Source organism: Cynara cardunculus (genome assembly GCF_001531365.2).
Source record: "Cynara cardunculus var. scolymus isolate 2C chromosome LG 11, CcrdV1, whole genome shotgun sequence".
In the NCBI taxonomy this organism is placed as follows: Eukaryota; Viridiplantae; Streptophyta; class Magnoliopsida; order Asterales; family Asteraceae; genus Cynara; species Cynara cardunculus.
Genome location: NC_037538.1, coordinates 1,562,080 through 1,574,844, shown reverse-complemented (window position 1 = coordinate 1,574,844; position 12,765 = coordinate 1,562,080). Strand labels below are relative to the sequence as shown.

The following is a 12,765-nucleotide window of genomic DNA, read 5'->3' as shown; positions in this document are numbered from 1 at the left end:
TTAATAATTAATTTAGTGGTATTTAAATTTTATTTATAATTATTTATTACTATTTATGTAAGTTTTAAAATATCCGGCACTCTCTTCCTCTCTCATGTCTGTCCTCCCCGCACCATCGATCCTGTTTCCGGGCACTCTTCCTCACCGTCTCCCTCCTCCCCGTGTATTCTTCACCTCCGTCGTCCAGACCCTATCTCCGGCGACCTCTCTCCACCATCTCTGCATTCTCCGGGTCCCAAAACAGCCCCCATCTCAAAACGTGGGTTTTTCCTTGTAAAGATCGATACAAAACCAAACCATCATCTCCTTGATTTACGGTTTCCAGGTTCGGTCAACTCCTTTTTTGTCCGGCTATTTACATACACAGCGTTGCTTGATTCTCAATCGTTGAGGTTCGTGTTTGCTACCATTAAAAAAAAGATCTATAAAGAAGGAATGGGCTCAGATCGATCAGTCTACTTGGACTCTTACTTGTTTTTACTAGAATAAATATATGCAGGGAGACGAGTTGTCATTACGCGAAACGCACTGCAACACGTAGATCAGGAATTCTAATTACCGAGGAAACAAAGGGCACTCGCAACAGATCTTAGACTTTAGGCTCAATTACAAGATTGTATGAGAAAACATTGAACAATGGACTAACCACTCCTACAAACGTTCACCAGAATTTGCAGACCCCAAGAAAATTCAGTAAGTAGCCCATGATCAAGATTGATGAGAAGAACCCAATCGGAAAACCGATCCAAGTTCCCTCCCAAAAAATCCATGACAGTTTCTCATAATCTTCGGCCTCCTCTCTTCCTTCTGATGGTGGGATATCCTCTGGACATTTGATCATAATCTGCATTCCGCACAATCCGCTATTGTTGGCAAAATACTTCAATTCATTCATCGTGTCCATTTGCCGGCCTAGAGGTATCTTACCGGTCAACTTGTTGTTGCTCACATCCAGAATTGTCAGTTCACCCAACTTTGATAGTGATACAGGAATCGTACCTGAGATTTTGTTACGTGACAGATCCAAGCTCTCTATTCCCTTAAGATTGCCAAAAGACACCGGAATGTGCCCGGAGATGATGTTGTGTGAAATGTTGAGAGCTTTTAGACTTTTGAGATTGCCTAACGATGTCGGAATTTCACCAGAGATTCTATTGTTGGACAAGTCCAACAAAGAGTATATGTCAAGGCTACGACTCGATAAGCCTTGAAAATAGTTCTTCCAATTCACTATCAAGTCCTCAATGAAAAAGTCCATTTTGATGCCATACATTACAATATTTAATTCCAAAGACATGCTATTGAATGTTGGCTGTGGAATTTCGATCATTCTTGTGAGGTTCGATATTTCCTGTGGTATACTACCTGTTAGCTTGTTCTCAGAGAGATCAAGGATTCGAAGATTAGTGAAGTTGGAGATTGTTGTTGGGATAGATCCTTCAAAGGAATTGTTTCTTAGAACTAGAACTTCAAGATATGGGCTTTCAGGAAGAGCATCTCGGAAATATCCTGTAATTTCATTGTCATGAAGATCGAGGTGTCCAAGATTAACCAATCTAGTAAAATTCCAAGGGAGCTTGCCAGAAAACTTATTCCCACCCAAAGAAAGAACTCCGGTATTTATAGGAAAAGTGGTTGGGATGTTACCAGAGAACTCGTTGTATGACAAGTCTAAGTAATACAATCTAAGATTATTGCTAGAAACAGGGAGATTGTGGCCTGAAAATTTGTTTCCAGACAAGTCAAGAATGACGAGTTCGTGCATGTTGGACATGGATATTGGAATTTGTCCGGAAAAATTATTTCTTGACAACATGAGCACACTCATGAATGTGGCGTTGCCGATGTTGTCTGGCAACTTCCCAGAAAAATTGTTCTTGGACAAGTTAAGAATATATAAACTTGTAGATTCAAATAGGCGATGTGGGATAGATCCAGTGAGGTTGTTGTTGGATAGGAAGATGTGTACTACGTCCATTTCGGTGAGCCAATATGGGAATCTTCCCTCCAATTGATTCATGCTTAAATCAAGATAATACAAGACTTTTTGTGTTGAAATCCATTCAGGAATTTGGCCAGAAATTCCACAGGAAGGCATAGAGATATGGGTTAGGTTACATCTTGGAACAATCTTTGCTTTGTCATTCCAAATCAACTTGTTTCCTTTTCCACCACCAAGGAACAAACTCTTCAATGTTGTGATGTTGAATACCCAAGTTGGGATTTCTCCAGTTAGCTTGTTCTCTTGGAGAAGAAGGGTTTGTAAGTTGCTCAAGTTTTGGATCGATGATGGTATCAGACCCGTTAACTGGTTGTTGTGCAGGACAAGTGTGGTCATGTTGGGCAGGCTTCCTATGCCACTTGGAATTTTCATGGAGAATGAGTTACGAGATAAATCAAGTATTTCCAAGTCTTTCATGTTGGCAATCGAAGAAGGGATTCTACCAGAGAACTGATTGTCTCTTAGACGAAGAACTCGAAGAGAAGTCAAATTCCAAAATTCAGGTGGAAAGTTTCCCTCGAACCTATTTAAGCTCATGTCCAGGTAAAGTAAGTTCGTTAACCCAAAAAGTTGGTAGGGAATGGAGCCCTTAAACTCGTTTTCACTCATGTCAAGGTGGACCAGTTGGGTGAGATTTCCAAACCCATCTCCTAGGATCTCGCCTACAAACGAATTCCCCGAGATATCAAGTAGTTTCAATGATCGGATATGGAAAAGCGGAGTCAAGACATCAAAGAACACCGCGGTCGGATTGTCAAATGTATGTGTGATGTTGGATAGGTGGAGCTCGGTGACGGTTCTGGTTTTGCTGCAACTAACATGGTCCCAGGAGCAACAATCGGAATTGTGACTCCATGACGGAAGTGGATGAWGATTCATATCATAATTGAAATGGAGGAAATTGGTGAGGTTGGATTTGAAATTGAGAAGAGCTTGTTTGTGATGAAGAGGACAAGAGAATGATGGGATTAGAATGAAATTGAGCATGAACAAGACTAAGAGTGGTGTGTTTCGGGTGGTGGCCATGGTAGCTAAGGATTTGTAAATGGAGAGTAGTGTAATGTCTTTGTTGAAAGATGGATGTGCAATTTATAAAGATAAATGATTTGTGATGGTGTACCATTTGCATGTCAAATCAATGGGTATGAGTTTGAACAAGGTTTTGCTTTATGTTAATAATTTCTTTGAATAAATAAAATATGCAACAATTGAAAAAATTGATACAGGTAAAGTTGGTTGATACATGGTATAAAATTATAAATATCAATTATAATTGGTTGATATATGATACAAAAGAAAAAACGTGGTACATATTAGGCTGAAGGGCCGTTAACCAAACATTCTTCGGGTAAGCGCTTAGAAACAAAAGCCAGCAACTTCACTTACCTTGTTGTCTAACATTTCGGTCATCAAAATAGATTATTGGTAAACGCGGTAAGCGCATACCAAGTAAAAGTCTTGTCTCTCACTTATCGGGTAAGACTTTTGGTTCTTGTTATACGTCTTATCGAATAACATTACAAAACAAATTACTTTTACTCACAAAAATCATCTAGAGAAATTTTCGACAGTGATTACCAACGGATTACTTAGAAAATACCAAAGGTTCCGATAGAATCCAATGTTTTTCCACAAATTACCAAGTAGAGCCTGAGAATATGTCACTGATTTGAGTTTCTCACCTTTATCCACCAACTTTTGTGACAGTTTTGTGATGAATCCCCTTTTAGTGACGAATTTCCCAGGGAAATCTCGGTAGGTAAAATCTTCCATTTAGTAGTACAAGAATTTCGGTCCTTTCCATCCTCAATCTGTAAAATAAGCGATATCAGTAAGCATTTACCGATGAGTGTTTAGTAAATGGTTCTTTATACTTCTTTTTATTTAAGGCAAAATGCGACAAAGCTTACTTTAGTTTATATATAAAAATCAAAATATTTAATAAAATAAATAGAAAAAAGACCAAAAACACTCACATAGCGGCTAAAACTCAACGGCAGAGGTAGAGACCAGTTCCATACGATGGCTAGACGGTAGTTTTTAAACCTTACGGGCGAAACTAAGGAAAATAAAAAAACCATAATAATATATGTATCACAAATAAGGTTCTATATTTTACTTTGATTTTATGTTCTAGATATTTCAAATATTTTAGAAATGTAGTGGTAACCTATTATGTGAGTATTCATGATGAATGTTGTGGCACACATTCATGATGGATAATATTCATCATGAATACTCACAATTTAGTTTGTTCATGCGTTCCTAAATAAATCTGTCCCTTCAAATATAGTATATGATTTATACATTTTGAAATTATTTTAGTACTTTTTAATACGATTTTAAGGAGTATGATAGTAAATTAAATATAGCCAATGATCGGGTTGGACCAGTCCCGATTCCAAGTGATCGGAGTGACTGCTCTGTCCCGATCAAAAATCATAGGATTGATCCTAGGCCTAACAACCGGTCTGATGGACTATATACGTTTACTTTTACCAGAAGTTGAATGTCCTGTTCAAGAATTGATTTGGATCCAATGATTTGGTTCTCCACATTCGAAAAAAGCACACAAATAAAAAGACATGGATGAAGGAGGCTTGCATGTGAATGTCGGAAATAACGATTTGTTTTAATAAATAAATAATTAAGGATGACCGTGTTTACTTTGACTCGTGGAAGATGGGTCATGTGGAAACCAAAATTAATTGAAAAGAAGACTTCTTAGCATGACTTTTGGAAAACAACATCACAAACTTTCTTCCTCTTGATTTCTTTTATATTAAAAGATTCAACTAGTCTTGGAAAAATTAATTGACGTAAATCGTGGATTAATGGTTTGAATATCAGCCGCATGCGAGATGGTAAAATTTAGTTGGACGGATTGAATAATATATCAAAATATGCAAAAAGAATACAATATATATATAAAATAGAGAAAAGTACATTTTAAAAAAAAAAAAAATTTTAATAGAACCAAGTGGTGGCCGAGAGGGGACGTCATTCATGGTGTGCTGGGTAAAATGAGCTATAATAGAGTAAATTACATTTGTGGTCCCTGTGGTTTAAATATAAAATAGAGAAAAGTACATTTTTGGTCCCTGTGGTTTGATAGAAGATAAAAAGTAAATTAAATGGCTAACACCTATTTAAAAAAAATGGTTTTTAAGAGTTTTTCTCAAATGTTTTATAATATAGTATAGATATTGAAAATATGGTTAGTGATGTGGGGGAACGAGCTATTGAAGGACCCGAACTTAGCAATAATTCGTATTTGTTTTACTTAAACTTCTCAATAATCACAAAATTGTCACCGTGCAACTTTAGACCATTAGATCATTAGCTTATAAAGTCGATCAATCTCCTGAAGAACTCTTTTAAAGAGTGATATGGAGGTTCCATATATTTTCACATGGATATTACATGAATGTTGATTTATGTTTACTTTAATATGTTTTGGATTAAACAGTTAATTTTAGTTTATAAATACTTCATCATTTAAATGAAAAACCAAAGAGAATGACATGACACCGATGATTTCAATATTCTAATTTTTTTAATCATCGTATTGGTTTTGGGTATCCAACATCAATATGGAGATGATAATTTAATATAGGGAAATAAATTCATATATGAATATAAAAACTAAACGGTTTGTGGCAACATTAAAAGTTGGGTCTTTTTGGCCGATTCATTCGCAAACAAAAAAACAAATTAAATTTTCTGAATTTATGTTAGGAACTTAGGGTCACATCGAATGAATGAATGCAAGAGGTAAGATAAATGTAGCCAAAATGTTTTAAAGCATATTATCATCACCGAGCAACGCAGACGATGCACAACGCTAGTAATTCAATAATTTAGAAGTTTGTTCAAATTTACTATCAAATTTGTTTAGCTAGAGCACATTTACAGAGAGTTTCACCTTAAGATTTGAAAAAACATGTTCGTTAAAAAAAAAAAAAACATATATAACCTTATAAACGATATAATATTTGTACAACAAATATGTTATCTTCGAATGACAAACTTAAATATATGATATGATTAACCACAAGGGTGGTGCCTGATTGGTTTGAGTTTGGCTCCAAATGTCAAAAGTATCAGGAGGTCACATGTTCAAATCCAAGGAGGTATAAAATCCCCTTGTGGCCACGGAGGTTCAAATGTGGTGACTCCGGACTATCTGCAAAGCAGGTGGTCGACCTGGGATTAGTCGGCTCACATAGCGGGTTGAATATCCAGGTTAATCAAAAAAAATATATGATATGATTGATATATATATATATATATATATATATATATATATATATAAATTGCATTGACAAACGATATTCTTTTTACATATTTTGATATATTATTCAATCTGTTCAACTAAACTTTACCATCTCGTATGCGGTTGATATTCAAACCATTAATCCACGATTTACGCCAATTAATTTTTCCAAGACTATTCGAATCTTTTAACGTAAAAGAAATCAAGAAGGAGAAAGTTTGTGATTTTTGTTTTCCCCGTCTTCTTGTCAATTATTTTTTGTTTCCACGTGACCCATCTTCCACGAGTCAATGTAAATGCGGTCATCCTTAACGTCTCGTTTAGTTTGAAGGAATGGAATGGATTTTGGAGGATTTGCATTTCAAATCCATTCCAATCTCATGTTTGGTTTGTTAGATTGTCTGCATTTGAAATCATATGATTTAATTGAAATCCTTCAAACATAGGATTTTGAAATCTTTAGGTCTCGTTTGGTTTGAATGAATGGAATTGATTTTGGGAGATTTGGATTTCAAATCCATTCCAATCCTCATATTTGGTTTGTTAGATTGTCCAGATTTAAAATCCTAAGATTTAATTGAAATCTTACGAACATAGGATTTTGAAATCCTTAGGGAATGTTTGGGATTTTACAGGATTTCGTAGGATTGTATGTAATAAGGTTCTAAAAATGTTAAAAACATATGTTTTATAATAATCGATTAATAGAATTGTAACTTAATTATTTTTATATTTTTTTATAAAGCATTTATAAATAATGGAATTCAATTTCATTCCAAATCATACAAACCAAACACACAGATGATTTTAAATCTATTCCAGTAAAAGTGTAATAATTATGTATGGGTTAAAATATTTCAGTAATTCAGACAACTTAATGCAATAAAAGGTAAGTTAAATGTTTTAATAAAATTATATATTAATTTATTCAGTAACAGACCATTTTTACATGGATTGTACTATGATAAAAAAAAAAAAACTTTTAGATATATATATTTATCACTGAAAATAAGTATAACCTATGTTAAAAAACAATAATATTTATATTAAGACGTTTTGTCATCTGATTTATCTTAAGAAATTTATGCTACGTTTACCATTTACATTTATGTAGGTTGGTGTGACCGTTTCGTTTCATTCGAATAATTATTAAAACCAATCGGTACGGTTTGGTTCGTAATTTTTAGTGCCTAACCATGTGTTTTAATAATTTATATATTTTATTTCTCATAAAATAATCATAATATTTGGTTATTTTATTATAACACTAGAAGGGTACTCGCGCAATACAACGAGATACATCTTGATTTTAATATTTTATTTTATTTTTTATCTCAGTTGATGTTGTAGTATGGTCTTATGTGATTTTGAAAAAACGTTGATGTTTTTATTTTTGAATAAAATATAAATTTGAATATATCATAAAAATTTGACAAAAATATATCGATATTAGTATCAAATTAACTATTTAAAATTCAAATTTTTTGTGTAATTTTTTAATTCAATTTTTTTTATTGTAATTTAATTTGGTTCAATAACGAAGTGATTTATATTTAGATTAATAATATAATTTTCTTATAAATATAATAATTAATTATTTTGTTAAAACTTGATATAATTATACTAATTATATTTTAGATTTTTTATATTTTAAAATGAGATGTTTATCCTCTATTTGATTATGTTTATCCGCATTTAGTGAGCTTCAATAAGTTGTACTTATACATAATTTACTTGTAATCTTGAATTTTAAGTAATATACATCAATATACAATACTTTATGCATAAAAATGGTTTTAAGAGTTTTTGTCAAATGTTTTATAATATAGTATAGATATTGAAAATATGGTTAGTGATGTGTTTTAATATAGTCATGTATGTTGTATTGTGACATTATTTGAAAGATATTCAATAATAATATTAGTTTAATTGATTAAAATAAGATAAGATTAAAGAAAAAAGGTTCATAACGTTCGTTACTTTCCTTGAGTCTTCTTGTGGAAGTCAAAATAAACGTATATAGTCCATCCTAGAGATGGCCAAACAGGTTTGGCAATGGATGGGACTGATTGCGATGGGTGAGAATGGGTCAAGGCCCAACTGTTTGGAACCATTTACAAGATTTCTGTAAATTCAAAGCCCGGCGTGTAAGTGGTTATGGAACCAAGACTGGGACCAATTATTTATAGGGACTGATTTTCAAGTTCTTTTCGGCACAATTTTGCATAGGGGCTCATTTTTTAAGTTTTTTTAATTATAATAAAATCTTTTAAAAAAATTCAAGATTTTTTTCAAGTAAATATAATAGTTAAAGTGTATTTTAATACTCATTAGAGAAATCATAATTATAAAAAAATGTATAACATTTTTGTGTAAAAATGATTTAAAAGGACTTTTTTTAAATAAATATAAAAAACAGGTCAGGTCCGACACTGAAATTGGGGCCCGTTACGAAGAACCATGACTAGGATCGGTTGCGGGCCTAGGATCAATCATATGATTTTTGATCAGGACCGACCAGTCACTCCAATCACTTGGAACCAGGACCGGTTTGGGACCGGTCCAACCCGATCATTGGTTATATTTAATTTACTATCATGCTCCTTAAATCGTATTAAAAAGTACTAAAATAATATCAAAATCTATAAATCAGATATTATATTTGAAGGGACAGATTCATTTAGGGACACATGAACAACCTATATTGTGAATATTCGTGATGAATACTATCCATCATGAATGTGTACCACAACATTCATTATGAATACTTACAAAATAGGTTACCACTATATTCCAAAAATATTTGAAATATTTAAAACATAAAACCAAAGGAAAATATAGAACCTTATTCCGTCTAGCCATCGTACTTTATAAAAATGTATGGAACTAGTCTCTACCTCTGCCGTTGAGTTTTAGCCGCTATGTGACGAGTGTTTTTGGTCTTTTTTCTATTTTTTTTATTAAATGTTTTGATTTTATGTATATAAACTAAAGTAAGTTTTGTCGCATTTTGCCTTAAATAAAATGATGTATAAAGGAGCATTTACTAAACACTCACCGGTGAATGCTTACCAATATCACTTATTTTACAGATTGAGCATGGAAAGGACCGAAATTCTTGTACTACTAAATGGAAGATTTTTACCTACCGAGATCTCCATGGGAAATTCGTCACTAAAAGAGGATTCATCACAAAATTGTCACAAAAGTTGGTGGGTAAATTGTTGGTGGATAAATGTGGGAAACTCAAATCAGTGACATATTCCCAGGCCCTACTTGGTAATTTGTGGAAAAATATTGGATTCTACCGGAACCTTTGGTATTTTCTAGGTAATCTGTTGGTAATCACTGACGAAAATTTCTCTAGATGATTTTTGTGGGTAAAAGTCATTTGTTTTGTAATGTTATTCGATAAGACGTATGACAAAAACCAAGAGTCTTACCCGATAAGTGAGAGACAAAACTTTTATCTGGTAAGCGCTTACGTGGTTTAAGATGCTTACAATAATCCATTTTGATGGTTGAAATGTTAGACAATAAGATAAGTGAAGTTGATGACTTTTGTTGGTAAGCGCTTACTTGATGAATGTTTGGTAAACGTAGGCATGAGAATGGGACGTGGACCTTAATCACCGTCCCCGATTACTTATCTTTATCCCGTCCCCGTCCCCATCCCCATCCCCGCTAGGGAATATAATCATAACTCCATCCCCAATGGGGAAATGGGGATTTTTTTCATGTTTATATAAGTTATTTCAAATTAAATATGTGAGAGACCATACATGTTTAAATCTCAAACATTTTCAATAAACCTAAAACAAAAAAAAAAACAAAAAAATTTAATTCAAAAAAAACCACAACATAATATAAGAACTAATAACCTAAAACAAAAAAAAAAATTAAATCCAAAAAAACTTAAAGTTACATGTACCAAAAAATATTGAGTAATATAAAACCATATCGAGTAATATACAAAACTTATCGAGTAATTGCATTTTGACTTAACATCCAAAATATTACATATTAACATCCAAAAAATAAAAAATTTAGATTATAAAACTAGTTAGGAAATAGGAAATAGAAAATTATGTACTAATGCTTTAGTTGAAATAAATAATATATATATATATAATATATATACATAAATATAATTTATTAATTAATATATATAACGGGTATGGGACGGGGAGTACCATACCCGCCCCTGTCCTTGTCCCCGTCCCCATCCCCGATTTAGGGCCCCAACCGGGGCGGGTGGACCGGGTTCCCCGACGGGTCGGGGCTCATTCTCATGCCTAGGTAAACGGCCCTTTAGTCTGGTATGTACCACATTTTTCTTTTGTATTATATATCAACCAATTATAATCGATATACATAATTTTATATCATGTATCAACCAACTTTACTTGTATCAATTTTTTCAATTGATACATATTTTATTTATTCAAAGAAATATCTGCTCTTGATATTAACATATAGTAAAACCTTGTTCAAACTGATACCCATTGATTTGACATGCAAATGGTACACCATCACAAATCATTTATCTTTATAAATTGCACATCCATCTTTCAACAAAGACATTACACTACTCTCCATTTACAAATCCCTATCACCATGGCCACCACCCTAAACACACCACTCTTAGTCTTGTTCATGCTCAATTTCATTCTAATCCCATCATTCTCTTGTCCTCTTCATCACAAACAAGCTCTTCTCAATTTCAAATCCAACCTCACCAATTTCCTCCATTTCAATTATGATATGAATCWTCATCCACTTCCGTCATGGAGTCACAATTCCGATTGTTGCTCCTGGGACCATGTTAGTTGCAGCAAAACCAGAACCGTCACCGAGCTCCACCTATCCAACATCACACATACATTGGACAATCCGACCGCGGTGTTCTTTCATGTCTTGACTCCGCTTTTCCATATCCGATCATTGAAACTACTTGATATCTCATGGAATTGGTTTGTAGGCGATATCCCAGGAGATGGGTTTGGAAATCTCACCCAACTGGTCCACCTTGACATGAGTAAAAACGAGTTTAAGGGATCCATTCCCTACCAACTTTTTGGGTTAACGAACTTATGTTACCTGGACATGAGCTTAAATAGGTTCGAGGGAAACTTTCCACCTGAATTTTGGAATTTGACTTCTCTTCGAGTTCTTCATCTAAGAGACAATGGGTTTAATGGTATTTTAAGCCCTGAAGTTGGTAAGCATCAAAATCTTGAAACGTTGCAACTTGATGGTAATTATCTTACCGGAAACATCCCAGAAGAGACTGGAAATCTGACGAAGTTAAGAGAGCTTTCCCTTCAACGTAATCAGTTCTCTGGTAGAATCCCTTGTTCGATTGCCAACATGAAAGACTTGGAAATACTTGATTTATCTAATAACTCATTCTCCATGCAAATTCCAAGTGGCATAGGGAGCCTGCCCAACATGACCACACTTGTCCTGCACAACAACCAGTTAACGGGTCCGATACCATCATCGATCCAAAACTTGAGCAACTTACGAACCCTTCTTCTCCAAGAGAACAAGCTAACTGGAGAAATCCCAACTTGGATATTCAACATCACAACATTGAAGAGTTTGTTCCTTGGTGGTGGAAAAGGAAACAAGTTGATTTGGAATGACAAAGCAAAGATTGTTCCAAGATGTAACCTAACCCATATCTCTATGCCTTCCTGTGAAATTTCTGGCCAAATTCCTGAATGGATTTCAACACAAAAGGTCTTGTATTATCTTGATTTAAGCATGAATCAATTGGAGGGAAGATTCCCATATTGGCTCACCGAAATGGACGTAGGACGCATCATCCTATCCAACAACAACCTCACTAGATCTATCCCACATCGCTTATTTGAATCTACAAGTTTATATTTTCTTACATTGTCCAAGAACAATTTTTCTGGGAAGTTGCCAGACAACATCGGCAACGCCACATTCATGAGTGTGCTTATGTTGTCAAGAAATAATTTTTCCGGACAAATTCCAATATCCATGTCCAACATGCACGAACTCATCATTCTTGACTTGTCTGGAAACAAATTTTCAGGYCACAATCYCCMTGTTTCTAGCAATAATCYTRRATTGTATTACTTAGACTTGTCATACAACGAGTTCTCTGGTAACATCCCAACCACTTTTCCTATAAATACCGTAGTTCTTTGTTTGGGTGGGAATAAGTTTTCTGGCAAGCTGCCTTGGAATYTTACTAAATTGGTYAATCTTSSACACCTCGATCTTCATGAYAATGATATTACAGGATATTTCGGAGATGCTCTTCCTGAAAGCCCAAATCTTGAAGTTCTAGTTCTTAGAAACAATTCCTTTGAAGGATCTATCCCAACAACAATCTCCAACTTCACTAATCTTCGAATCCTTGATCTCTCTGAGAACAAGCTAACAGGTAGTATACCACAGGAAATATCGAACCTCACAAGAATGATCGAAATTCCACAGCCAACATTCA

The 12,765-nt window shown here is 34.1% G+C and overlaps 2 protein-coding genes across 2 annotated transcripts in view; one reads left to right on the top strand and one right to left on the bottom strand.

Annotated features, from left to right (window-relative positions):
- Nucleotides 1-535: 535 nt before the first annotated feature.
- On the bottom strand, nt 536-3,004 carry LOC112521612 (LRR receptor-like serine/threonine-protein kinase GSO2). Its single transcript, XM_025130575.1, has one exon. It carries the CDS (start codon nt 2,987-2,989, stop codon nt 662-664), a length of 2,328 nt encoding a protein of 775 aa, XP_024986343.1. The 5' UTR covers nt 2,990-3,004; the 3' UTR covers nt 536-661.
- An 8,038-nt stretch (nt 3,005-11,042) lies between these two features.
- Nucleotides 11,043-12,765, top strand: part of LOC112520908 (probable leucine-rich repeat receptor-like protein kinase At1g35710) — a 2,562-nt gene continuing 839 nt past the window's right edge. Inside the window, exon 1 of the mRNA XM_025129533.1 lies at nt 11,043-12,702. Coding sequence (XP_024985301.1) covers nt 11,043-12,702 — 1,660 coding nt within the window. The remainder of the gene's footprint in view (nt 12,703-12,765) is intronic.